Source organism: Symphalangus syndactylus, chromosome 22 (genome assembly GCF_028878055.3).
Source record: "Symphalangus syndactylus isolate Jambi chromosome 22, NHGRI_mSymSyn1-v2.1_pri, whole genome shotgun sequence".
Taxonomy (NCBI): domain Eukaryota; kingdom Metazoa; phylum Chordata; class Mammalia; order Primates; family Hylobatidae; genus Symphalangus; species Symphalangus syndactylus.
The window spans coordinates 20,550,384-20,577,782 of NC_072444.2; the positions used below are offsets into that span (position 1 = coordinate 20,550,384).

General features: G+C 57.1%; 2 protein-coding genes across 5 annotated transcripts in view; one reads left to right on the top strand and one right to left on the bottom strand.

Moving 5' to 3' along the window:
• Positions 1 to 27,399, top strand: part of LOC129472521 (neuroblastoma breakpoint family member 1-like) — a 705,345-nt gene that overhangs the window by 129,778 nt on the left and 548,168 nt on the right. The gene's annotated exons all lie outside the window — the stretch shown is intronic.
• On the bottom strand, positions 553 to 26,936 carry ATP13A2 (ATPase cation transporting 13A2). Of its 4 annotated transcripts, none has more exons than XM_055262218.2 (29): positions 26,693 to 26,936; positions 20,557 to 20,651; positions 20,247 to 20,429; positions 19,887 to 19,945; positions 19,580 to 19,694; positions 19,207 to 19,283; positions 17,186 to 17,263; positions 16,923 to 16,992; positions 15,295 to 15,429; positions 15,141 to 15,207; positions 14,905 to 15,036; positions 11,891 to 12,046; positions 11,257 to 11,367; positions 11,126 to 11,172; positions 10,848 to 11,036; positions 8,198 to 8,404; positions 7,036 to 7,131; positions 6,793 to 6,952; positions 6,559 to 6,679; positions 6,284 to 6,408; positions 4,705 to 4,865; positions 4,465 to 4,581; positions 4,269 to 4,348; positions 2,920 to 3,072; positions 2,736 to 2,832; positions 1,643 to 1,866; positions 1,404 to 1,555; positions 1,057 to 1,226; positions 553 to 952 (listed from the first exon to the last, which is right to left on the bottom strand). In XM_055262218.2, the coding sequence occupies exons 1-29, from the start codon at positions 26,700 to 26,702 to the stop codon at positions 815 to 817; spliced, it is 3,525 nt and encodes a 1,174-aa protein (XP_055118193.1). In that variant the 5' UTR covers positions 26,703 to 26,936; the 3' UTR covers positions 553 to 814. The 4 variants fall into 4 exon arrangements, with proteins under 4 accessions (XP_055118193.1, XP_063487839.1, XP_055118192.1 ...); XM_063631769.1 differs by having other exon boundaries at positions 6,793 to 6,892; positions 19,207 to 19,286; XM_055262217.2 differs by having other exon boundaries at positions 19,207 to 19,286.

The window sequence follows — 27,399 nt, forward strand, 5'->3', positions numbered from 1 at the left end:
CCTGTAATCCCAGCACTTTGGGAGGCCAAGGTGGGTGGATCACCTGAGGCCAGGAATTCGAGACCAGCCTGGCCAACATGACGAAATCCTGTCTCTACTAAAAATACAAAATTTAGCCGGGCGTGGTGGCACATGCCTGTAATCCCAGCTACTTGGGAGGCTGAGGCAGGAGAATCGCCTGAACCTGGGAGGCGGAGGTTGCAGTGAGCAGAGATCACACCACTGTACTCCACTGCTCTGGGTGACAGAGCAAGACTCCATCTCAAGAAAAAAAAAAAAAAAGCTAAACGGAATATCCAGGTACGTGCTGGACACAGAGGAAACATTATTACTGTGAGATGAGGGAACAGAGGCCCAGAGAGGGGAGTTGGCCAATGGAGCCTGAAAAACCAGGGGGTTTCAGGGGGTTGTCAGGCTGAAAAACCAACCCCCCAGGGGGTTCCAGGGGCAGACACATGCAGGGGCTGCCAGCTGGGCACCCGGGGGTATGTGCATTTCCTCCTGGGCAGGTGGGAGGGTCTATGGTGCCAGGTACGAGACAGGCACAGCAGAGCCAGGAAAATATCGTGACTTTATTTGCTACACTGACAGCAGCGCTGAGGGGAGTTGGGGGCTGCCATCCCTACGCGGGATGGTCCGAGGTGGGGGACAGCAGTCAACGCTTCCCCAGGTGGGGGTGGTCTCGCGGTAGGAGTGTAGACAGTCGCCAACCTCAGGGATGTGGCAGGTGGTGGCGGTGGTGTCGCTGGAGAGGGGTCCAGTTGGTGGCTCAGAGGCAGGGAGTTCCAGTGTCTGGGGTGCCCGTGGGCCTGCACTACCTCAGGGGGCCGGCGGGCAGCGGCGGCCAGGGCTGCTCGGCCAGCTCTCGTTCCAGCTGCTTGAAGCGCTTCTTGGAGGCCCGCTTGGGCCGGAGGCGGCGCAGACAGGCGGGGAGGCACTGGTCTAGCACGCTCTGCAAAGGGCAGAGAGGGTGTCAGGGGCAGCCGGGGCTGAGCTGGGGTCAATCCACCCCCACCTCCCTTCTCTCCCGCTGCTGAGACCCAGGGCGGGCCCCACCTCCAGCATGAAGGCCCCCACGAAGTTGAAGGTGACCAGACCCAGCAGCAGCAGCTTGAAGCAGGTGTCAGTGATGTTCCTCAGCGCCAGCGGCCCCTGCAGGAGGCCGGGGACCAGGACAAGGCCCACCAGGATGGAGCTCAGGAGCGCCAGGGCCACCAGGAAGGGCACTGGGAGCAGGAGAGTGTCTCAGGCAGGAGCCACGCCCCCCGGGACCCCCAGCCACACAGGTGCACACCAGTCTTCCACTCAGCCGGCATCTCTCTGCCACCTGCCTCCCCACAGAACCCCAGGACTCCTTCCTCCCTCCCTCCGCCAGCATCTCCCACCCGCGCCTGCAGTGGCACCATTGGTGTAGAGTGGCCGGCGGAAGGGTGCCCCCTTGGACACGGCTGCAGCCAGGATGAGGTACTGGAAGCTGGACAGAGAGAAGACCACAGTGTTCTCATAGTTGGGCAGGTTGTCTGGTGCGGGCACTGTCCTGTTCAGAGGCACGAACCTGGGGGTACAGGGATGGGGGTCGGAACGAACGTGGGGTGGACAGGGAAGGGGCAGGATGGGGGTGGTTGGTCAGCTCCCTACTCACCATGGCTGGGCCAGGGTCAGGAAGTAGCCCCCTAGCTGCACGCCGGTCACCAGGGCCACCTGCAGCAGCAGGCTGCTGAGCACGGGCACGCTGAGCAGCGCCCCCGGTGGCCGCACCTGTCCCAGGACCAGCGCTGGCCCCGTGCGGCTCATGAGCACTGCCACTGTGGTGGTGATGACCAGGTCGATGGCCAGGAACTGCAGGTCACCCAAGTTGGTGTTGATCTGCCACAGGGAAGGGAGGACAGAGGGGAAACTAAGACCTGGCCCTGGCAGCCCCTAGTCTGATAGCAGAGGCCCCACTCCTGCTCCGAAGGAGTCTGATGGGTGAGGCATCCCCCAGTCTAATGGGGGCAGTACTCTCCTGCCAGCCCAGTGGAGGAGGCGCCGCTCTTGATGTGAGACAAACCCCTGGTGTGATGGAAAGGGCACCTGTGCTGACCTTGGGGGCCTAAATCTGAGGAGAGGTTTCCCTCCCTGTAACAAACTCCCAGACCGATGGGGAGGCTTTGGCTCTGCCTTGCAGAGTCCCTATAGCTACCAGGGCATGCATCAGTTCCTGCCCTCAGGAAGCTCCTCGCTTTCAGGCAGACACAGGGACAGACCCAAGTATAAGATGTGCGCTGCCCTCCGGTGTCACCTCATTTGCTGGCGGTGAGCAGGCCATGCCCAGAGCAGGGGAGGGGAGATCTCCTCGAAGTAGGGTGTGGGAGGTACAGCCAAGGTATGGGGCAGAGCAAGTGCATCTGGGGAAATGGACAGACCTGTGGGGATGGGGCAGGGGCAAGGGTTTTGGCCCTGCCTCTGTTCAGTCTTCCCTGCAGCTGGGGGAGCTCCCAGAGTTACAGTCAAGATGTTAGCCCCTGACAGCTGCTGCCATTTGTAAGGACCTAGTGGGCACCAGGCTCCATGCCTGGTGTTTTTCTCATCTCCCCCGAGCCTTGCCACCTCTCCAACCACACAGCCGGAGAGTGGCAGGGTCAGGATCTGGGCCCACGTCATCTATTCCGGGACCTGCCAGCTCCAAGGCACACGGCTGTGTCCCCTCCCTAGTCCTGCGACAGCTCTGGGTACGGAGCTCTGCAGATACTCACCGTGTAGAGGATCAGGACGGAGATGAACTGGGTCAGGCTGTACAGAGCCATGTACTTGAAGACGCTGAACGAAGTGTCAAGGGAACAGCGCCCCTCCCTGGGTGGCAGGGCATGGACATTAGGAGGCCCAGGTTGGCTGACCAGCCCTGCCGAGCCCTCACCCACCGGTCCCTGCCTGCCTTACCTGATGACCATGGGCACACACTCAATACTGGCCATGCTCGAGGTGAAGGGCGAGACCACTGAGGCTTCTGCCTGGGACAGCGAGATGCCAACATCAGCTGCCTTCAGGGCCCCACAGTCATTGGCGCCATCTCCGCACATGCCCACGCAGTACCTGAAGAGAGGTGTGGGCAGGTGTGGCCTGGGGAACGACCTCACCCACCCCACGGGTGGGCTGGCAGAATATGATGACAGCTGGGCCCCTAATGCCACATGGTGCCTGGTGTACAGGAGGCGCTCAGTGAATAGATGCAATTATTATCATTATTTTTTTGAGACAGAGTTTCACTCTTGTTGCCCAGGCTGGACTGTAATGGCATGATCTCAGCTCACTGCAACCTCTGCCTCCTGGGTTCAAGTGATTCTCCTGCCTCAGCCTCCCAAGTAGCTGGGATTACAGACGCCCACCGCTACGCCTGGCTAATTTTTCGTATTTTTAGTAGAGATGGGGTTTCACCATGTTGTCCAGGCTGGTCTCAAACTCCTGATCTCAGGTGATCCACCCACCTCGGCCTCCCAAAGTGCTGGGATTACAGGCATGAGCCACCGCGCCCGGCCTATTATTTGTTGAGACAGAGTCTCCCTCTGTTGCCCAGGCTAGAGTGCAGTGGCGTGATCTCTGCTCACTACAACCTCCTCTGCTGCCCAAGTGCCCTCAGCCTCTTGAGTAGCTGGGATTACAGGTGTGCGCCACCATGCCCAACTAATTTTTGTATTTTTAGTAGAGACAGGGTTTCACCATGTCGGCCAGGCTGGTCTCGAACTCCTGACCTCAGGTGATCCGCCTGCCTCAGCCTCCCAAAGTGCTGGGATTACAGGTGTGACCCACCGCGCCTGGTCTATTACTATTTTTTGAGACAGAGTCTCGCCCAGGCTGAAGTGCAGTGGTGTGATCATGGCTCACTGCAGCCACAGCCTCCCAGGCTCAAGCAACCCTCCTGCCTCAGCCTCTTGAGTAGCTAGGACGACAGGTGTGTCACCACACCTGGCTAATTTTTAAATTTTTAATAAGAGATGGGGTCTCACTTTGTTGCCCAGGCTGGTCTCAAACTCCTGGGCTCAAGTGATCCTCCCACCTTGGTCACCCAAAGAGGTGGGATGACAGGAATAAGCCACCGCACGCAGCCTACAATTATTATTTTTAGCATGAAAGACCAGGGAGAGCCTGCCTGCTTTTGGTGAGGAGGAGTGATTGATGGCTCTCTGGTGCCTGAGGAGGGAGACAGGGCCCTGGGGAAGGACAGATGAACAGACGAATGGACAAGCTCAGTCCCCACAGGCCCTTGCTCACACCCTCTGCCGAGCACTCACTGAAGCTTCTGTAGCTCGCACACCAGCTCTGTCTTCTGCTCAGGGGCCATGCGGGCAAAGACAGTGCCCTGGACCAGGACCTGGGAGCACAGGGAGACGGGGGAGGGCTGAGGCACCCGCCAGGGAGATCGAGCCATGAGGAGGGAGACAGAGCAGGGGAGGCGCAGGGCGGCCAGGGAGCTGGGGGCAGCCCTACCTTGGGCAGCAGCTTGGGAAAGTGCTTCATAATGATACCAAAGGTGGGCCCGCTGAGGGCCAGGTGCCTGGATCGGGGGTCTGGCTCCACGGTGTAGCTTGCAGCCTGGTCAGGATCCTGGGGGCCCAGGAAGCTCAGCTTAGCTCCCCCTGCCCACCCTGGAGAGTTGGGGCCTGGGTCAGGTGACACAGGGGTGGGGTCACTGGGTGCGGTACAGCTGGAACTCTGGGTTAGCCTCACCTTAACGCCATTCACGGCTGTGGGGGACTCCATCGGCAGGAACTCGAGAGAGGCAGGCTGACCCCGCTCAGGGTGGGTGGCGTGGACGATGATCAGATGCTCCTGGGGGGCCACCATGCCACAGCCCCGGGCCACAGTAACCGCTGTCTGCAGGTTGTCCCCTGGGGGTTATGGGGCAAGGTGAGGGTCTGAGGCTATCCAGGGAGGCCATCCTCATCCTGATCCTTACAGATGGGAAAACAGGCTGGATGAAATCCGTCTGCCACCACCAGCCAAGTGAGCTGAGACAGGTTATCAACATCCCTTTGCCTCAGTTTTCTCATCTGTAGATCCAGGCATCGAAGGGTCTTAGGAGAAACTGGAGCCCTGGGCTGGAGCTCCACATATACTCCTTAAGACAAGAGTCTCTGTTGCCCAGGCTGGAGTGCAGTGGCTCGATCTTGGCTCACTGCAACCTCCTTCCTCTTGGGCTCAAGCAATTCTCCTGCCTCAGCCTCTTGAGTAGCTGGGGTTACAGGAGGGTGCGACCACACCAGGCTAATTTTTTTGTATTTTTAGCAGAGATGGGGTTTCACCATGTTGGCCAGTCTGGTCTTGAACTCCTGGCCTCAGGTGATCCCCCTGCCTCGGCCTCCCAGAGTGCTGGGATTACAGGCACGAGCCATGCGCCCAGCCTACATATACTCCTTACTGCTGTGTGACTCTGCTGCCAAGTGCCCATGAATGTGTGTGCACATATGTGTGTGTGCAGGGGTGGGGAGGACAAGGACACAGACCCCTTAGCTCCTGCTGTTTCACCCTAGCTAGAATCTTTTCTTTTTGACACTGGGTCTCTCTCTGTTGCCCAGGCTGGAGTGAAATGGCATGATCTCAGCTCACTGCAACCTCCACCTCCCGGGTTCAAGTGATTCTCCTGCCTCAGCCTCCCGAGTAGCTGGGATTACAGGCGTCCACCGCCATGCCTGGCTAATTTTTTGTATTTTTAGTAGAGACAGGGTTTCACTATGTTGGCCAGGCTGGTCTCGAACTCCTGACCTTAAGTGATCCGCCCGCCTCGGCCTCCTAAAGTGCTGGGATTACAGGCGTGAGACACTGTGCCCGGCCATTTTGGTATTCTTTGTAGAGACGGAGTTTTGCCATGTTGCCCAGTTTGGTCTTGAACTCCACTGTTCAAGAGATCTTTCTCCCTTGGCCTCCCAAAGTGCTAGGATTACAGGCACGAGGTACCGTGCCCGGCCAGAATCTTTCTCTTCTTGCTCCTTCAGCTTGTCACAGCCTGACATCATTATCCCCATTTCTCAGAGGTGCCACCTGGAACCCAGGCTGTCTGACAGCACACCTGGGTTCCTCGGAAGTCACTCCACTCCTCTGAGCCTCAGTTTCCTCATCTGTCAAACAGGGGTGACAATTACCACTTGGGGGGGGGATATTGTGAAGATTCACAAAACGTTTAAAAAGGACCTGGCCTGAAGCAAGGGCCCAAAAAGATGCCCCAAAAAGGAATCCCTGGTGCCCCTTTTCTCTGCCAGGAAGGGGCAGATTCTGCCCTGCTAGCCCAGGCCCCTACATGCCATTGTACCTGTCACCATGACGGCGCGGATGCGGGTCCTCCGCAGAGCCTGGATAACTGGCGTTGTCTGCGGCTTCAGTAAGTTCCTCATGACCAGCAGCCCCAGGAGGCTCAGCTCTCGTTCCACAGTGTCCCTGGAGGGTGGGCAGACCTGGATCAGAGGTCATGCAGTGGCCAGGGCCCCTCTCCCAGCCACGAGGCAGGGCATCTTCCTTGGGCTCTGCCTGCGTGAGAGCCTCCCTCTGCCTAGTCCTCAGAGTGGGTGGGACAGGGGACAGGCCCACCTCGTCAGTTGCTGGGCTGCCTCCAGGCTGGGCACAGTGGGCAGTGGCTTGCTGGCCAGGGCCACAACACGGTAGCCAGCAGCTGTATAGCTCTGCAGCATCTGGGCGAAGTCGGTGGGCACTGCCAGGGAGAGGCAGGTGTCACAAGGAGGGGATGGCAGGGACAGAGGCTGGGCACCCACCCCATTCTGTGCCAATGCCCAACCAGGGGGCCTCAGGGGCTGCACCCTGCACCTGTCTCGGGGTTGCAGAGCCCTGCCACCAGCTCCGGGGAGCCTTTGACGTAGGCCTCGGGCTGAGTGGCCCCTGGCCACGCCACCACCACACTCATGCGCTGCAGAGCCGAAGAGAAGGGGAAGCGGTGGAGGATGCTGACTGGCACCGGGGGCTCCTCCTGCAGGGTTGGAGAGGCAGCTGAGGCGCTGGCTGGGGAGCCCACCCTTCTGCCCTGCACCCAACAGGCCCCCCTCAGCTCACCATTCCCTGCAGCTGGGGCTCCCAAAGTGGGGGTCTCATCACTGCCAAGACCTGGGTCCCAAATGCTGAGTCTGCAGCCGGCTCCTCCTCCAGGACCTGGCAGGCAGGCAGGGAAGGTTGGTGTCTGGGGGCTTTGGCTCACAGAGAGATTTGAGCTAGACTCAGGGAAGACTTCCTTCATGGGAGACTGAATGGTGGGTTAAGAATGTGGGCTTTGGAGCCAGGTGGACTCAAATTCAAACTCTAGCTTTGCCACTTACAAGCTGTTGGGTGACCTGGAATACGTTACTCCAAATCTCCCAGCCTCAGCATCCGTGAAGCACCATTTGAGCTTGCTTGCTAGGGCTTGGGGAAGAGGCAATGAGAGCAGGCCTCCATGGCCGCGTGCTGCTGCATAGTACGCACTCAGCCTGTGGCCTTGCCATTATTATTATGTTATTTTTATTTTAAGACAGAGTCTCACTCTGTGACCTAGGCTGGAGTGCAGTGGTGTGATCTCGGCTCACTGCAAACTCTGCCTCCTGGTTTCAAACAATTCTCCTGCCCTCAGCCTCCCAAGTAGCTGGGACTACAGGCATGTTCCACCACACTTGGCTAATTTTTGTATTTTTATTAGAGACGGGGTTTCACTATGTTGGCCAGGCTGGTTTCAAACTTCCAACCTCAGGTGATCTGCCCACCTCAGGTGATCTGCCCACCTCAGCCTCCCAGTGCTGGAATTACAGGCATGAGTCACTGCACCTGGCCTATCATTATTATTATTTTTTGAGACAGGGTCTCATTCTGTTACCCAGGCTGGAGTGCAGTAGCATGATCACAGCTCACTGTAGCCTCGCCCTACCGGGATCAATTAATCCTCCCACCTCAGCCTCCTGGGACTACAAGCATGTACCACCACGCCCGGCTAATTTTTGTATTTTTGGCAGAGATGGGGTTTTGCCAGGTAGGTCAGGCTGGGGTCCTGGGCTCAAGTGATCCTCCCGTCTTGGCCTCCCAAAGCGCCGGGAGCCATGTTACAGGTATGAGCCACTGCGCCTGGCCTATTATTATTAATGGTGGGCATAATAAGAGACCACCCTGGAAGACGGAGAGGGAAGACAGGGTGGGATTCGTTAGGCCCCACTGCCCAGAGGCAGGGAGCTGACCTGCTTGGCCTCCTCACCCAGCCAGTAGACTCCACCATCTTCAAGTCCATGGGGTCGCCCACGGGGGTGTCCTGGAGCCAGCTGAGGGCATGGCAGGTGGCCAGTGCTCGGAGCAGGGGCCCCACGGGCAGGCGGCGGGGCTCTGGGACCAGTGGCAGGAATGTCTGCCCCTTCAGGGGTACCACCCCCATCACGTCTAAGCCGTCCTCAGTGAGAGTGCCCGTCTGTGGGAGACAGGTGGGTGAGGCATTGATGAGTCCTGGGATGGGGGTGCCCTGCTGAGCTAGGCCTCCAAACCGCAGGCCCGGCGGACCCTATGGGAACCCCAGGAACTCGAGCTGGAGCCAAAAGATGCCCTTTCTTGCCTGCTGTCCTTGGCACATGTGATTCCCTCTGCTGGGGTCCCCCTCCCCAGTCCCCACTGTATCCCTGTCTAGCATCATCTCTTCCGGGGTGTCTTCCTCCTTAACTCCCAAGTTAGGGCAGGTGGTTTGCTCTGCGCTCCCACCCATGGCCTCTTCACTTCCCCATACTTGTGCACTGTGGTTAAGGACCTGGCCCACGGTTGGCCCTCTCTCTCTCTCTCTCTCTCTATATATATATATATAAAATTTTTTTTTTTTTTTGAGATGGAGTCTCACTCCGTCGCCCGGGCTGGAATGCAGTGGCGCAATCAGTTCACTGCAACCTCCACCTCCCGGGTTCAAGTTATTCTCCTGCCTCAGCCTTCTGAGTAGCTAGGATTATAGGCACGCCCTACCTCACCCACCTAATTTTTGTGTTTTTAATAGAGATGGGGTTTCACCATGTTGGTCAGGCTGGTCTCGAACTCTCAACGTCAGGCAATCCACCCGCCTTGGCCTCCCAAAGTGCTGGGATTACAGGCATGAGCCACCACGCCCAGCCTCAATATATTTGTTGAATGAACGCACGAGTCAGTGCCTGCGTTCCCCATCCTAGACTCTAACTGCCCAAGTATGCGTCTGGCTCCTTGGCTAGCCTGGGAGCTGTAGGAATCTAGTCATCCCCCTCCTCGGTTTATTTTTTTTGAGATGGAGTCTCGCTTTGTTGCCCAGGCTGGAGTGCAGTGGCGCGATCTCAGCTCACTGCAACCTCTGCCTCCCAGGTTCAAGCGATTCTCCTGCCTCAGCCTCCCGAGTAACTGGGACAACAGGCATACGTCACCGCGCCCGGCTAATTTTTTATATTTTTAGTAGAGACGGGGTTTCACCATATTGGCCAGGCTGGTCTTGAACTCCTGACCTCATGATCCACCAGCCTCGGCCTCCTGAAGTGCCAGGATTCCAGGCATAAGCCACTGCGCTGGGCCCCCTCCCCAGTTTAAAAGCTCTCCGTGGCCCCCGACAGCCTCCGAATGTCACCTAGCCTCTGTCAACCAGGCCACTGCCTACCCAGCCCTGTCCTGCTCCAGCACTCCCCATGCCCAGGTACACGGCACATCTGTGCCACGCCACTCCCTGTGCCCCAGGCACACAGTACATCTGTGCCATGTCACTCCCGCTTTTTACCCTTGCTTCTCCCCGACCTGCCCCTCACTGAGGTCACTGAGGGACCTGCTCAGGGGGCTTCCTTGACTGCCTTCTCTCTAAGGAAGTGTCCCCATCTAGAATCCATCATGCTACCCCATTGGCTTCCTTCCTAAAACCCACTGCCCACCCCCCCACCCCGGCAGCTCCTTTGTGCATCCTGGATCACTTATTTTGGTGGGGGACACACACACTCCAGTGACCACAAGGATGCCTGTGTTGGTCACTGCTGGGCCCCAAGAGTTGGGAGCAGCACGGGATGCACACTAGGGCCCCAGGCCCCTACCAGTAATTTTTTTTTTTTTTTTTTTTTTTGAACTTCGCTCTGTTGCCCAGGCTGGAGTACAATGGCGTGATCTCGGCTCACTGCAATCTCTGCGATTCTCCTGCCTCAGCCTCCCGAGTAGCTGGGATTATAAGCATATGCCATCATGCCTGGCTAACTTTTGTATTTTTTTTTTTTTTTTTTTGAGACGGAGTCTTGCTCTGTCGCCCAGGCTGGAGTGCAGTGGCCCAATCTCGGCTCACTGCAAGCTCCGCCTCCCGGGTTCACGCCATTCTCCTGCCTCAGCCTCTCCGAGTAGCTGGGACTACAGGCGCCTGCCACCACGCCCGGCTAATTTTTTGTATTTTTAGTAGAGACGGGGTTTCACCGTGGTCTCGATCTCCTGACCTCGTGATCCGCCCGCCTCGGCCTCCCAAAGTGCTGGGATTACAAGCGTGAGCCACCGCGCCCGGCCTAAACTTTTGTATTTTTAGTAGAGACAGGGTTTTGCCATGTTGGTCAGGCTGGTCTTGAACTCCTGACCTCAGGTGATCTATCCGCCTCAGCCTCCCAAAGTGCTGGGATTACAGGCATGAGCCACCGCGCCTGGCCCCCCACCAGTTCTTGAACACATGAATACATGATTCTAGACATTTCATCTGCCAGACCGTGAGCCCAGTGAGGGCAGGAGTGGGGTAGGGTGGGGGGCGGGGGTGGATCCTCTGGGGGTTTCCATCCCTAGACAGGACCTGGCATCCTGTGGGTGCTGCTGAGAGAATAACGCAGGTGTGGAGGCCTGGCTGGGGCGCCTGTGGCTGTCCCGCTCCCCTGCGCCAACCCCACCTGTGGACCTACCTTGTCGAAACACACCAGCTGCAGCTTGCCCCCCAGGTTGATCCGCAGTGGGTGGATGCAGAAAATGCCCTGTCTCCGCAGCCGGCTCTGGGCGTAGAGCGTGCAAACGGTCATGGCGGCAGGCAGGGCGGGTGGCACCACCACGGTCACCAGGTCCAGAGCCCGGATCACGATCTCATTCAGAGGCACCTGGCAGGGGGCACCATGAATGTGGGCACCTGGCTGGTTGGCCCCTGGGCCCTGCTGGCAGCATCCCCCACCCCACCCCCAAGGCTTACCCGGTTTTGGTAGAGGATGAAGATGCTGTAGATGGTGCCGAGGAGAGCTGGGGGGACAGCGAAGGACTGAGTGGGATTTGGGACCCAGGCGGGGGGGCTATGGGCAGAGGAGGGTGCAGGGGGCCACTCACCCAGGACAGAGAGGGCAGCCACAAACTTCATGCTGTGTTTATAGAACTTGAAGTTGATGGGCCGGGGGTGCAAGATGGAGCTCACCAGGCCCCCTTTTGCCGTGCAGAACCCTGGGGAGGAGGCGGGGACCCCAAGGCAGGGAAGCCAGGGTGAGGGCAGGTCTTCCCCACCCATAGCCCTCCCGACCTGTGCCTCTGGAGTTGCAAGACACGATGTTTGTGAGATTAGCCATCAGCAGTGTGGAGTCTTAACAAGTCTGGCCCGGCTCTTGTAGGCTTTTTAAGGGCTTTAAACAAGGAACTAGTGGATAGCATCTAAACATTGGGTGGTTCCACTTAAAATCCAGACACAGAGAAGGCTCCTGCCTGCCCCCTACATCCCTGCCCGCTCCAGCACTGTAACCCCGGCGACTCCTCCAGATCTTGCAATGCTTGGCCTTAGTCTGGCCCAACTTCTGCTAAGATGGGAATGCTCAGACTCCACTTGGGGGGCAACTGGCTGGAGGTCCCACAGCAGGGCAGCAGCAGAGGTGGGTGTGGGGTCCAGGGTTCCAGGTCCCACCCTGCCCCACTCCACCTCTCCCACGGGTGCTGAGCCCAGGATCTCTCTCAAGCCCAGCCTCCTGGCTCATACCTGTGCGGGTCACCACTGCCAGGACGTGCGGTCCCACGTAGGCCCGGGCCTGCAAGATGAGGGTCCCGCAGAAGAGCGTGTGCCGCCGGTGTGTCTCTGCACAGTAGGGCCCCAGCCCCTCCGGCAGTGCCGTCTTCAGCACTGGAATGCTCTCTCCTGGCAGGGAATGTGGTGTGAGGACCACTCCACACCCCTCCCTCCCACCAGCAAACCACAAGTTACGTGTAGGATTGTCCCACAAGCTCTAAGTCTCAGTTAACTCTGTAACCAGGTGTGAACAAGAAATCACAGCCCCATTTTACAGAGAGGAATACTGAGGCTCAGAGAGGACGGAGATATAAAGGCACAGGGAGACACTCCTGGAAGCGGGTGGCAGCCAGCTCCCAGGAACCAGCGGGGGGGTCAGACAGAGCATGTGTGGGCATCATGTGTGCAGTGGGGCGGGCTGGGGGAGTCGTTCTCTTTCTGCTGAATTATTTTATAACACGCATGGAGTGCTTTTCTAACTCCAACCAACAGAAATATTTACAAGGGGCCAGATGCGGTGGCTCACGCCTGTAATCCCAGCACTTTGGGAGGCTGAGGTGGGCAGATCACTTGAGGCCAGGAGTTCGGGACCAGGCTGGCCAACATGGTGAAACTCTATCTCTACTAAAATACAAAAATTAGCCGGGTGTTGTGGTGGGCAACTGTAATCCCAGCTACTTGGGAGGCTAAGGCAGGGGAATCACTTGAACCAGAGAGGTGCAGGTTGCAGTGAGCCGGAGATCGTGCCACTGCACTCCAGCCTGGACAACAGAGTGAAACTCTGTCTCAAAAGGAGGAGAGGGGAGGGGAGGGGAGGGGAAGAGAGGGGAGGGGAGAACGGAAGGGTAGGGGGAAGGAGGAGGGGGAGGAGAGAGAAATATTTACATGGAGGGGGCAAATATTTCCATGAGTTGGAATGAGAAAAGCACTGCATGCTTGCCATGGCCCTGTGAAGCCCTGGGCAGGCTGCCTGGCAAACAGTGGCACTCCCTTACTGAACGCCTGCAGGTTGGGACTATTGAGCACCTACTGTGTGCACATTCCTGCGAGGGACTCAGACAATCCTGCCATGTCTGCCTCACAAGAGATGAGCAGATGATGTATGTGTGGACAGTTTGTGGAGGGCTGGGCTCAGGGCGTGTGCCCACGAATCATATTGATCACAATTACTACTTTTTTTTTTTGTTTTCTGAGACGGAGTCTTACTCTGTCACCCAGGCTGGAGTGCAGTGGTGCGATCTCGGCTCACTGCAACCTCCACCTCCTAGGCTCAAACAATCCTCCCACCTCAGCCTCCCAAGTACCTGGGACGATAGACGTGCACCACTACACCTGGCTAAATTTTTGTATTTTTGGTAAAGATGGGGTTTCATCATGTTTTCCAGGCTGTTTTCGAACTCCTCACCTCAGGCAATCCACCCACCTCGACCTGCCAAAGTGCTGGGATTACAGATGCGAGCCACTGCGCCTGGCCTACTATTAACATTATGATACAAATACAATGCCAGCCAGAAAACTTCCCTAGAAAAAAACCACTATCCTGTGGTTTTTAGTAAACTCTCTCCAGTATCTACCACCAAAATATAACACATCTCAGAGAAAGAAATACTTGCACACATCAAGAGACACAGGACAAAGCTGCTCCTGTAGCGTCCTTTGCAATGGCTGGAAAATCACATTCTAAATACTCATGGTGAGTGGGCCGCTTGAGTCAGTTATGATACATCCGTATTGTGGACTCTCACGCAGCCATGAGGTGGGGCCATCCGTGCTTGTGGAAGGATGCCAGGAGAAAAAGCAAAGTATGGAACAATACACAGCATACAATCCCACATTCAGAACAAAAGGAGAGGCAAATCAGCCCATGTGCACACGTTATGCGGAAAAAGGCATGGAAGACACCTCACACCCTTCGCAGTGGCTGCCCTGGGGAGGGGAAGGGAAGGGGACTGTGGGGGAGTGAATGGGGCCCCCAGTCTCTCACTCTGGGAGAGGGCTCCCCACTCTCCTGTGCCATCTGGAATCTTTATGACCTGAAGGTGGGCACTGGTATAGAAACAGCTCAGATGCAGCCAGGTGCAGTGGCTCATGCCTCTAATCCCAGCACTTTGGGAGGCTGAGGCGGGCGGATCACTTGAGGTCAGGAGTGCAAGACCAGCCTGACCAACATGGTGAAACCTCATCTCTACTAAAAATACAAAATTAGCCGGGTGTGGTGGCATACACCTGTAATCCCAGGTACTTAGGTGGCTGAGGCAGGAGAATCGCTTGAACCCAGGAGGTGGAGGTCACAGTGAGCTGAGATCGCACCATGGCATTCCAGCCTGGGCAACAAGAGTGAAACTCCATCTCAAAAAAAAAAAAAAAAAAAAAAAAAAAAAAAAAAAAATAGCTCAGATGCACCGGGTGGCTGGCCATTGATGCGGCACCTCTCACGCCACTAAGCGCTTTGCACAACTCTGTCGAGGAGGAGTGACTGACAGCCATCTTACAGAAGAGGAAACTGAGGTACACAGCTGTTAAGTGGTTAACGGCCCAAGGGTGTGAGGTTAGCAAGTCCTAAAGCCAGGATTGTTACTTGAGAGAAAAAGAAGAGGAGGCCGGCGCGGTGGCTCATGCCTGAAATCCCAGCATCTTGGGAGGCCGAAGTGGGTAGATCACCTGAGGTCAGGAGTTCAAGACCAGCCTGGGCAACATAGTGAAACTCCATCTCTACTAAAAATACAAAAATTAGCTGGGTGTGGTAGTATGCACCTGTGGTCCCAGCTACTCAGGAGGCTGAGGCACAAGAATCACTTGAACCTGGGGGGTGGAGGCTGCAGTGAGCTGAGATCATGTCGCTGCACTCCAGCCTGGATGCCAGAGTGAAACTCCGTCTCAAAAAAAAAAAAAAGGAAAAGGAAACTCAAATGAAAACTTTTGCTGCAGGGCAAAGGGTTGGATGGCAGGGGACGAAGGAAGCTGCAGGCCAGAGGCTGGGGGCTCACCTGTCAGAGAGCTCTCATTCACCATGCACTCGCCGGTCACCAGGGCGGCATCGCAGGGCATCAGCCCGCCCTCCTGGGGCAGCACCAGGCAGTCTCCGGGCACTAGCTCACTGGAGTCCACCCACTCTTCCTCTGCAGGCAGGCAGGAGAGGAGCTCAGCTAGGTGGGGCCAGCCCCAGCCATGCCCCCCCAACCCTCCCGCTCCTGCCCCCGCCCCCTGGGCCCTAGCTCCTCACCTCCCCCTGGCCGGCACACGCACACCCGCATGGACAGCTTGACCATGTCCCGTAGAGTCTGGCTTTGCTGTGGGAAGTGGACAAGAGGGCCGTGAGTGGGTGGGGGCCCCTGGGGACCCACCTGCCCCGTCCCCGCCCACCTTATGGCACTCACCTTTCTGGTCTTGTACAGCGACAGGCAGATGGAGATGGCGGAAATGAGGAAGATGCACAGGGCATACCAGTAGTAGCGGTCAGCCAGCCACAGCGCGATGCTGAAGGCCTGGAACCCATAGTAGGGGTTCAGTGCCTGGGGGAGGGGAAGGAGGCAGCGTCAGGGCCGCGTCCCCCAGGGCAGCCCAGCCACAGGCTGGGTCTCCCGTGCCCATGGGAGCAGAGGGCCCAGTGGCTGCCAAAGGACTGGAGCCAGGCCTTTCTCCTGGTCAATCCCGTCCCCACCCACCCAGACATCCCCAGGGCCCTCAGTTTCTCTGCTCTAAAGAGGACAAGGGTTTATGACCAGCCTGGGCTACATGGCGAAACCCCATCTCAACAAAAAATACAAAAATTAGCCTGATGGGGTGGCCTGTGCCTATGCTCTCAGCTACTCAGGAGGCTGAGGTGGGAGGATCACTTAAGCCGAGGAGGTGGAGGTTGCAGTGAGCTGAGATTGCGCCACTGCACTCCAGCCTGGGTGACGGAGCGAAATCCTATCTCAAAAAAATATAAACAAATAAATAGGATGAGGGTATTTACTGAACCCCCACTACATGCCAAGTGCTTTATCTAAGTGTCATCCAATGGCAATGACAATTCCACAAGGCGGGTGTCACCATTAGCTCCATTCTACAGATGAGGAAACCAAGGCATGGACAGGTTAAGCCACTGGCCTAAAACCACATAGTTCCAGCCGGGTGCGGTGGCTCATGCCTATAATTCCAGCACTTTGGGAGGCTGAAGCAGGTGGGTCATCTGAGGTCAGGAGTTCGAGACCAGCCTAGCCAACATAGTGAAACCCCGTATCTACTAAAAATACCAAAAAAAAAAAAAAAAAAATTAGCTGGGCATGGCGGCAGGCGCCTGTAGTCCCAGCTACGTAGGAGGCTCAGGCAGGAGAATCTCTCGAACCCAGGAGGTGGATGTCGCAGTGAGCCGAGATCACGCCATTGCACTCCAGACTGGGCAACAAAAGCAAAACTCTGTCTCAAAAAAAAACAAAAAACAAAAAACCACATAGCTTCTAAGTGACAGACTGATTTATATGGGGCCAGACTCAAAGATCTCTTTCATGGTGCCTGCCCCCGATCAGAGGGCTGGGATGTTCACACTTTATTCTAGTTGTGTCCAGATCACTGGCTTCTCTTTGTCCATGTGTGACCTTGGCCATGTCACAGCCTCCAACTGAAGCTTGGATTTCTCAGGTGTGAACAGTGCAGTCCCAGGCCCAACCCACGGGACTGTTGGGAGCATGAAAGTGGAGGACGCACAGAGAGGACCCAGGCTCTAGGGCGTGTCTCTGGGGACCCCGTAGGTGCTCAGGCTGCGTGGATTTGCCTCTTGGCCTCCAATCCCTGCAAGTGGGGCCCCAATCTGTGACCCAAGCCTTGGGCAGAACCTCCAATTCCTGGACCTGGTCTCTCTGGCTGGGCTGACTGCGGCAGGTTCTGAGATGACGATCCACTATGGAGAAGGGGACAGCTGGTCTGGTTGCCACCATAAAGTGGCCCAGAGGAGGCAAGCCCTGGGCCAAAGTCACACAGCACACCAGGCCAGGGCTGGGGCAAGACCCAGGGACAGCCCTACCTCGTCCACCAGCAGCTGGGGATAGGACTTGACCGGTATGCTGATCACGTTGGGGCCGTAAATGGCCTTCCTGGAAGAGGGGATGAGGCCAAGCCATCAGAAGGAGGAGCTGTGGCTGGGCCCTCCCAGAGTGAAGGAGCTCCCCATTTTACAGCTGGGGAAACTGAGGCCCAGAGAAGGCAGGTGACTGGAAGGCAACCACATTGGGGGGCAACACAAGGAGCTCCAGTTCTCAGGGCACCCTGGCCCAGGGCAGCACTGACCTCACCGTTTGGTCCTGGAGGCTGAGGCCATGGCGGGAGTGGTGGACGTCATCACAAGAGCGGCCGTGGTCCAGGAGGCTGGGGGTGGGTGCGAGGGGACACGCATGGGCCATGGGGCCTGAGGTCTGCATCCCCCACACTGTGCAGGCTGGAGACTATGGGCTCTAGGCCCCCCATCCCTGTTCTGCCACACTGAGCTCCTGGGAGCAAGTAAGCTCCCCTTGAACCCAAGGCTTGGCTTTGCCCTTTTGTTCCTCTCACTGGGCTCCAAACCAAGTCACTGAAGAAGAACAGCAAGAGATGATGCTAATAATATGAACAGTGAAAAGAGTAGCTGTTATTTAGTGATAAGGGCACTATTTACACTGATGATACCTTGGGCAAGTCACTTAACCTCTCTGTGCCTCAGTTTTCTCATCTGCAAAACGGGGGCAGTGACAGCACCTACCACATAGGGCCACGGGTGGATTAAGTGGGGCAAGCCTTGCGGACTGCTTTGGACGTGCCTGCCACTTGCTAAGTGATGAATGCACGAGTGATTTTTGCTATTATCCCCATCATGCAGCAGACGCTGTTGCTGCCATCCCCATCTCCCCTCTGCCTCACCTCCACATGACAGCTGGACCCTGAAAACACCTGTCTTTACCTGAGGCCTTCTGGCTGCGTGTGAATCCTCTGCCTGTGAGCCCGGAACGCGTGGAAGACTTTGTGTCCCGTGACTGATAATGGCAGGGAATTGATGGGTAACTGTCCCAGTTCCCTCACTCCCTGCGTGAGGTCGCCCAGAGGTGTGTGGTCTACACTGGCCCAAGGAGATCCCCAGGCGACTGAACTCTGGGTGTCCACGGCTGCGGCAGCCAGCATAACCTCCCTCCGTGCTTCAGTCCCTTCCCCAGCACTGCCTGGGATCAGCTTCAAAACAAACTCCCTGCCCTTGGGCCCTCGTCTGGGGTCTGCTTCTGCAGCATTCAAACAAAGGTGTGTGAGCAGGGCCCGGTGGCTCATGCATGTAATTCCTGCACTTTGGGAGGCTGAGGTGGGTGGATCACCTGAGGTCAGGTATTTGAGAACAGCCTGGCCAACATGGTGAAACCCCGTCCCTACGAAAAATGCAAAAATTAGCTGGGTGTGGTGGCATACACCTGTAATCCCAACTACTCGGGAGGCTGAGGCAGGAGAATCACTTGAACCCAGGAGGCGGAGGTGCAGTGAGCTGAGAACGTGCCATTGCACTCCAGCCTGGGCAACAAGAGCGAAACTCCATCTTAAAAAACAAACAAACAAACCAAAAAAACCACACACACATACACACACACACACACACACAAACTAAGGTGTGTGGTGAGCTTGTGTTTCTTTTTCTTTTTCTTTTTTTGAGATGGAGTCATGCTCTGTCACCCAGGTAGAGTGCAGTGGCGCGATGTTGGCTCACTGCAACCTCTGCCGCCCGGGTTCAAGGGATTCTCCTGCCTCAGCCTCCCGAGTAGCTGGGATTACAGGCATGTGCCATCACGCCCACCTAATTGTTGTGTTTTTAGTAGAGACGGGGTTTCAGCATCTTGGCCAGGCTGGTCTTGAACTCCTGACCTCGTGATCCACCCGTCTTGGCCTCCCAAAGTGCTGGGATTACAGGGGTGAGCCACCGCGCCCGGCCCGAGCTCATGTTTCTTAAGCCTTTTGTAGGTGGCAGAGCAGTGACTAAACCCTGAGCAGACGGTCTGAGTCCAGAGCTGATGGTCTGATTCACAGTGGTGTCACCTTGGACCACATTTGGTGCCAAGCTCTATGTGAATTATTATCTATTTCACCGTCAAAACAATCCTAGGAGGCAGAAGTTATCTTCATGCCCTATTTACAGACAGAGATCTCAGGCCTGGAGGGGCTCAGTAACCTGCCCAAGGTTTCAGACAGCAAAAGCATCAGAGGTGAGAGGGGAGCCCAGGCCATGCCATGCCACCGTCTGTGCCCAAACCAGTGCCATTCTGGGAGGTAACATGAGCCACACAGGCCCTGACTCCTACCTGACCTGGTAGAAGGCTTGCTGGGTCTCGATCCAGATATAGCGCTGGCCCTGGAAGAGGTAATACCGCAGCACCCGCTTCTGGGTGGGAGAGAGGAGAGGATAGGTTGGAAGCTGGCCCCGGCCCCAGAAGTGTGCTTATGCTGGGAGCACAGGGATGGGGGTAGGGGGGCAGGGACTGGTGTCACCAGACGGAGAAGTGGGGAGGGGCCTGAAAGTGTAAACGTGCTCAGAGAGCATCCTGGATGTTTGGGACAAGAGAACCAAAAGGTGGTTGGAGAACATGAAGTCTGACTCTCCCATTGCACAGATCATGAAACTGAGGCCGAGAGAGGGGCAAGGACGTTTTCAGGACCCACCTATCTGACACTCACCGCCTTCTCGCTCTTGTGGAGCTGGGCCGTATCCTTCCAGGCACCCTCTGGTACCGCCCCAACTGCCACGTGGCTCCGGCCATCCTCTGCCTGGGCCTGTGGGGACGGCTCCAGGCTGGGGAAGGGGGTGAGGGTTACTCTCGAGCTCTGGGAGCTGCCCTGGCACCTCCCTGTGCTCACAGAGCCACCTTCCCTCCCTAGGATGGGAGGCGCCAGAGTCAGTCTTTATGGGGGCGCCGAGGGTTGGGGAAGTTGGGGAGGCCTGGGTAGCAGGGGCTTCTGGGAAGGGGCAATGGGGCTGCCTCACCTGCCCTCGCCGATGGCCTCAGTCTGCACCTGGACAGTGAAGAGCTGCCAGGAACTATCCTGGAACACAGAGGTGTGGACTCAGTCTCAGAAGAGTCCCCTCCCCTCCCAGGCCCTGTCCCACGGCCAGGGGGCCCCTGCTGGAGGAGGCAGAAATCAAGGCTATGGAGAGCCCTCCAGAAACCACCCGACCAGTCCCTTCTGCCCAATGCTCAGATGGGAAAGCTGAGGTTCAGAGAAGAGCAGGACCTGCCTAATGTCCCACGGAAAGTCAGTGGCCGGGTTGGCACCCAAGCATCCTCCACCCCCGACCCTGACCCTCACTGCGCTTCTCTAGCCCCAGGCTCAATCTGACTCTCACCTCTTTGTCTCTTATTTCGATAACGAGTGTTTCGGCGTGGGCCAGGTTGCAGGGCCGGAGCCGCAGCCGCACCCCCCACAGGGGCTTCCAACGGAAAAGCAGCAAAGGGATCCCAGCCATCATCCAGACCAAGACGTGATAGCCGATGACCCTCCATGGACTGCCACAGTAGCCGCTGAGCCTCTGCGAATGCAGCGAGAGAGGGCCCAGGTCAGGGTGGGGACGGGGCTGGAGTAGGAAGTTGGGGTGTCTGGGTGGGCCTGGGCATTGACCCTCTGCAGCTTTTCCCCACCCCACTCTGCCCACTTACCACGGATGAAACTGAGGAGCTGAGGGGATCTATTGATGTCCCTATCGTCAGGGTCCCATAACCGGTGGGCGTGCTGCCCACGAGAGGGCTGCTGTCTGTGGACAGAAAAGAGAAAGGTCATTTGGGGAGGTGCCTCCTCCTCTTGCTTCCTTAAAAACAATAAACATCAGCCTGGGTGCGGTGGCTCACGCCTGTAATCCCAGCACTTTGGGAGGCCGAGGCGGGTGGATCACTTGAGGTTAGAAGTTCGAGACCAACCTGGCTAACACAGTGAAACCCATCTCTACTAAAAATAAAAAAAATTAGCTGGGCGTGGCAGCGCGTGCCTGTAATCTCAGCTACTCAGGAGGCTGAGGCACGGGAATCACCTGAACCTGGGAGGTGGAGGTTGCAGTGAGGCAAGATCACGCCACTGCACCCCAGCCTGAGCAACAGAGTGAGACTCCATCTCAAAAAACTAAACAAAACAAAACACAAAACAATAAGCACCTGGTCTGATAGAGCCCAAAGCTCATGTCTTCCTGTGTCCTTTATCTGGCTCTTCTTCCTGTCGATTCTTACTCACAGTATATTTTTTTTTCTTTTTTATTTGAGACGGAGTGTCACTCTGTCACCCAGGCCGGAGTGCAGTCGCATCATGATTTCGGCTCACTGCAACCTTTGCCTCCCAGGTTCAAGCGATTCTCCTGCCTCAGCTTCCCGAGTAGCTGGGATTATAGGCATGCACCACCATGCCCAGCTAATTTTTGTATTTTTAGTAGAGATGGGGTTTCACCATGTTGGCCAGGCTGGTCTCAAACTCCTGACCTCAAGTGATCTGCCCACTTTGGCCTCCCAAAGTGCTGAGATTATAGGCGTGAGCCACTGTGCTTGGCCAATAGTGTCTTGTTTCCTTGCATGTGTGGGTCTCTCTGCTGGGTATGGCCTAGAATTGGAGAATGGGGACTGGTCAGTGCCCCAAGCCCCCACGGTGCTTGTGCATCCAGCCATTAGCTTCCTTGGAGCTCTGGGTCTCACTTTTCTATCCTCATCCAGTCCCCACCCTGAGGGCAGGGGTCAGGGCTGCTTGTCTTCATTCGATCCCTGTGCCCAGCCCAGGTCTGGCAGTGAGGAGATGCAAAGTCAAGTCTGGACTGATAAAAGGTCAGTCCTGCAGGCCTATCTTTACAGATGGGTAAACTGAGACTTGGGGAATGGTATCAGGTGGTTCTATTGCAGATATTCTCTTTTTTTTTTTTTTTTCAAGATGAAATCTTGCTCTGTCGCCCAGTCTGGAATACAATGGCATGATCTCGGCTCACTACAACCTCCGCCTCCCATGTTCAAGCGATTATCTTGCCTCAGCCTCCCGAGTAGCTGGGATTACAGGCGCCCAGCTAAGTTTTGTATTTTCAGTAGAGACGGGGTTTCACCATGCTGGTCGGCGTGGTCTCAAACTGCCGACCTCAGGTGATCCGCCCGCCTTGCCTCCCTGAGTGCTGGGCTGACAGGCTGAGCCACTGCGCCCGGCCACAGACATTCTTTTCACTCCTTCCTCCTGTGCTGTGGAGCTGTGGCCTTAGCAGGACAGGCAGCCAGTGGATGTTCTGGGGCTCCAGAGGGGGTAGAGCTCACCACCCCCGCCCTTGGACAGCCTCTGTCAGGGTTCACCTATGGTCCCAGACCACCTGGAACACCTTTTACACATGCAGATGCCAGGGCCCTCCCCAGACTGGCTGGACCAACTCCTCAGGCCGGGGTAGGGGTGGCGCTGGGCATCTGTGGTTTCACAAGAGCCTCTGGAGAAGTTCAGTAAGCAGGCTGGGGAAGCTGGGCGGGTGCGGGGTAGGCTGCTGATTTTCTGGGCTCCCTCCTCCATCCCCCAATCTGAGCCCTTCTAAAATTTCTTTTTTTTTTTTTTTTTTTTTTTTTGAAACCGAGTCTCACTCGGTCACCCAGGCTGGAGTGCAGTGGCGCAATCTTGGCTCACTGCAAGCTCTGCCTTCCGGGTTCACGCCATTCTCCTGCCTCAGCCTCCCGAGTAGCTGGGAATACAGGTGCCTGCCACCACGCCCAGCTAATTTTTTGCATTTTTAGTAGAGACGGGGTTTCACCGTGTTAGCCAGGATAGTCTCGATCTCCTGACCTCATGATCCGCCCGCCTCGGCCTCCCAAAGTGCTGGGATTACAGGCGTGAGCCACCGCGCCCGGCGAGCCCTTCTAAAATTTCTACCCAAAGAGTCCAGAGTGCCCCAGGCAGCTGCTGTGGGCACAGCACCCTCAGCCTCTGAGCAGCCCCATCCCCAAGCACTCTGGCTTCAACACTCCTAGAGGGCTCACTGTGCACAGGGTCACCTTGCCCTGGCTCTATTTACATGGCTAACGTATCAACCCTGCCAGGTAACCTCGGTTGTGATCTCCTTTCATTCATTCATTCATTCATTATTCATTTATTTATCACTCTTGTAGCCTCTGCTTCCCAAAGTGCTGGGATTACAGGCGTGAGCCACCATGCCCAGCTTACAGTTTTCAGTGTATAAGTCTTTTTTTGACACAGAGTGTCTCTCTGTCACCTAGGCTGGAGTGCAGTGTTGCGATCATAGCTCACTGCAGCCTTGACCTCCCAGGCTCAAGCGATTCTCCCACCTCAGCCTCCAAACAGCTAGGACTACAGGCACACGCCACCACGCCCAGATAATTTTTTTTGTAGAGACAGGGTTTTGTCTTTTTGCCCATCATTTATTCCTAAGAATTTCTTTTTTGATGCTGTGTTTCATACAGCAAGTGCCTTTGCCTCTCTGGGCTTCCATTTCTCATCTCTAGGATGATAGTTCCGAAGCATCCAGCACAGACGGAGGCAGGAGCATTTGAAGTTCCCGGGGCGGGGGGGGCGGGGGGTGGGGGGTGGGGGGGTTGCCTGGACAGGTGGGCAGGACCCGGCTCTCAGGCCAGGGGGGCGTGGCTTCTGCTTATCCATTTCCCAGGCTCTCTTATCCTTTCACATCACCCTATCTGAAGCCCTGGCTGCCCCACGGCTCCCTAGGCCCATTCAACAGTTGCTCCCTGTACCTTAAAACCCTCAGGCCGGCCAGGCACGGTGGCTCACGCCTGTAATCCTAGCCCTTTGGGAGCCCAAGGCGGGCGGATCACGAGGTCAGGAGATGGAGACTAGCTGAGACAATCCTGGCTAACTCGGTGAAACCCTGTCGCTACTAAAAATACAAAAACCAAATTAGCCAGGCGTGGTGGCGGGCGCCTGTAGTCCCAGCTACTTGGGAGGCTGAGGCGGGAGAATGGCGTGAACCCAGAAGGCGGAGCTTGCAGTGAGCTGAGATCACGCCACTGCACTCCAGCCTGGGGGACAGAGCGAGACTCAAAAAAAAAAAAAAAACCCTCAGGCCAACAGCCCAGAGGGCTCAGGGATGATGGGAAAGGAGCCATTGCTGCGGTGCTGATTTGATTTCCTCCCCCACCGACACACAAGATGGGCTCCCTTGCCCAGTTTGACAAACGAGAGCACTGAGCCTCTGGGGCGGTTGCCCTCAGACTTGTCTCAAAGCTGGAACAGGGCTGGCCTTACTCCCAGGTCCTCTCTGCCCAGCACATCTACTCCTGACATTCCCCTCAGCATCAGGCTCGGGTGGGTGTCACTGCCCTTCCTGCTCACAGTACCTGCCATGTGCTGGGGGGTCAGGAAACACTGATTGATTGACTGACTGACTGACTGAATGAATGTCTGTCTCATGGACACAACAGAGCTTGAAGGCAAAGGTGCCAGGAGTTGGGCGGAGAAGGGCTTGAGCCTCTTCCTTTTTTTTTTTTTTTTTTAAAGAGACAGGGTCTCACTCTGTCACCCAGGCTGGAGCACAGTGGCATGATCCTAGCTCACTGGAGCCTTGACCTCCTGGGCTAAAGGAGGTACTCTTGCCTCAGCCTCCCAAGTAGCTGGCACTACAGGCAGGTGCCACTGCACCTGGCTAATTTTTTTTAGTAGGGACAGGGTCTCATTTTGTTGCCCAGGCTGATCTTGAACTCCTGGCCTCATGCTGATCCTCCTACCTCAGCCTTCCAAAGTGCTGGGATTACAGGTGTGAGCCACCACGCCCGGCCTCGAGACTCTTTATGAAGAAAAGGTTCTTCATAAAGAGGGTGGGGTCCCCAGTATGTAAACAGCGGTACCCCTGGGAAGTTCTTCCTCACGTCAATAGTATGACTGTCACTTCACAATGACACTCTCTCAGTCAACCTTGGCAAGGAGGAAAAGGGGAGCGGAACTTGAGGGAGGAAGTCACAGCTGTGGAAACCTCCAGAGCCCCTCCCTGCAAGGATCATGCCCAGGGCACTCTCTCCTGCAGTACATCTGTTTATCCCCAGCCACAGCCCAGTCTCCCCAGGGCTTCTGCAGGAGGGTATCTGAGCACTCACCAGCTCAGACCAGCCCAGAATAGGCACCCGCAGGCTGTGGGAGGGGGGGCGCGCAAGAGCACCTTCATGATGGCATTGCTCTTTTTTTTTTTTTTTTTCTTTTTTGTGAGATGGAGTCTCCCCCCATCTCCCAGGCTGGAGTGCAGTGGCGAGATCTCGGCTCACTGCACCCTCCACCTCCCAGGTTCAAGCAATTCTCCTGCCTCAGTTCCTTAAGTAGCTGAGACTACAGGCACACGCCACCACACTCAGCTAATTGTTGTATTTTTAGTTGAGACAGGGTTTCCCCATGTTGGCCAGACTGGTCTTGAACTCTTGACCTCAAGTAATCCGCCCGCCTCAGGCTCCCAAAGTGCTGGGATTACAGGCGTGAGCCACCACGCCTGGCCTGTCACTGCTCTTCTGATTAACAGCAACTCCCATGGAGTGCTCACCATGCCCTGTGGAAGCCCTTCAGTGTGCCAACTCAATGAAGCTTCACACACAACCCTCTGGGGTAGTGACTATTATTATCCCCATTGTACAGTTGGAGAAACTGAGGAACAGCATGTGAATCCCTTGTCCAGGGTCATAGAGCTTGAAAGGGGAGAAGCTGGAAATGAGTGTGTCTGAATGGGCACATTCTTTCCCAAAGCCATTCCATGAAAAGTACAGATTAGGATTCCCATTTAAAACGAGGCCCAGAGAAGTGGATTAACAAGCACAAAGTCACACAGCTATGAGGGGCCAAGACTGGACTTGAACCTCGTCTGAGGTCAGAGCTCGAGGCAATGTCACCAGCACTGTGGAGCAGAGGGGCTAGAGCCATTTGGGACCTCTTATTTCCTGCGGAAGCCTCAGCTTCCTGCTGGTGACCTGGCAGCGGCCCAGGGCGGCTGCCTCCTCCCTGGCTGTGGTTCGCGGCGGCAGGGAGCTCCTGTCTTCTGCCAGGCTGGGGCGGGAGTGTGTGTGAACCGTCTTCCCATCTTTGGATCTGGATTCTAGGGGCCGTCTTTCCTCACTCTTTCCCCTCCCTCGCCGGGTGTGCACTCTAGGCTGTGGGGCTGGGGGCTGAGTGACAGACACTGAGATGAGACCTTTCTGGATAGGGGAGGAGGACTGGCCCCATTCCCAGCAGGTGGGATTTAAATTAGACCCTGGAGGAGTGGGCGTAGGACATCTGGCCAGGGAAGGGTTGCATGGAGGGTGTGGCCCTTGGCCCTGGGTGTGATGGGTTTTCTCTGGGGGCCTGAGGCAGGGGGGTCAGGAGTGGCGCTGTGGCCCAAGACATCTACCCAGGAAATGGAGTCCCGACTTCCCCAACCCCATTCATTCATTCATTCATTCAACCCAGAGGCCCGAGGATGCAGCCGCCTCCCCCACCTGGACATCCGTCACTCGGGGTGGGATCCGACTAAGTGGGCGTGGGGTGGCCTCCCCGTCCCCGCACGGCCCCAGGACCCTCTTGCACAAGCGCCCGGCTTCCAATCCCGCGGCTGCGGGGTGCAGGGGAGGGGAGGGACCGGCTGCGAGCGGCGGCGCCATCCCCAGCCCCGGCGTCTCTGGGAAGAAACCGGGGTCGAGTCCCCGTCAAAAGGGAGCGGACGGGCCAGGGTCCCCAACCAGGGCCCGCTCCCTGGGCTCGCGACCCCGCGGTGGGGGGCGTCGCCTCCCTTCTCTCTCGAAAGGGCGACGACGACGGGCTGGCCAGGAACCTAGCCGGGCTCGGGGCCGACCCGGGCGCCGCACTCACCTGCGCTCATGTCGGCTCCTCGCGCTCATCGCCGGCCCCGGCGCTGCGGCCCTCGGCCTGGGCCCCGGCGTGCGCAAGGCCCTGGGCGGGGGCGCGGTCCGGGTAGCCCGGGGCGGGGGGCGCTGGGCTGGCGCGGGGCTGGAGCAGGGCTGGCGCGGGGCTGGAGCAGGGCTGGCGCGGGCGGGGCACCAGGGCGACCAGGCTCGGCGCGGCTCCGACACTGCCGCAGTCCCTCCGTGCGCGCCGCAAGCCCCGCCCGCCCTCTGCGGCCCTCACAGCGCCCGCGCCCGGGCTGCCGGGATTTGTAGTCCCCGCCTGCTCCTCCGCACACACCAGGGGCGGGGCGACCGGAGACACACACCTCACGGAGGCAGAACCCCCCAGCACGTCCCAGTGGTTAGGGTCTGTGCGTGCTGGTGCAGCTCTCCAGGTCTTCCAGGCCGTGCGACCGTGAGCAAGTCACTGATCCTCTCTGGCCCTCTTTTCCCAACCTGTAGGATAGCAATGCCTGCTTCACAGAGAACTGCTGCGAGGATCACACAAGAAAATGCGTGTCAACTGGGCGTGGTGGCGCATGCCTGTAATCCCAGCTACTCGGGAGACTGAGGCAGGAGAATCGCTTGAACCCAGGAGGCGGAGGTTGCTGTGAGCCGGGATCATGCCAATGCACTCCAGCATGGGCAAAAAGAGCGAAACTCTGTCTCAAA

Coding starts and splice junctions, on each gene's coding strand:
- ATP13A2 (XM_055262217.2), bottom strand. Junction 6,953..7,035: donor AGCCCCAGCTGCAGGGAATG/GTGAGCTGAGGG, acceptor CCAACCCTGCAG/GAGGAGCCCCCGGTGCCAGT. Junction 6,680..6,792: donor GCTCTGCAACCCCGAGACAG/GTGCAGGGTGCA, acceptor TCTCCCTGGCAG/TGCCCACCGACTTCGCCCAG.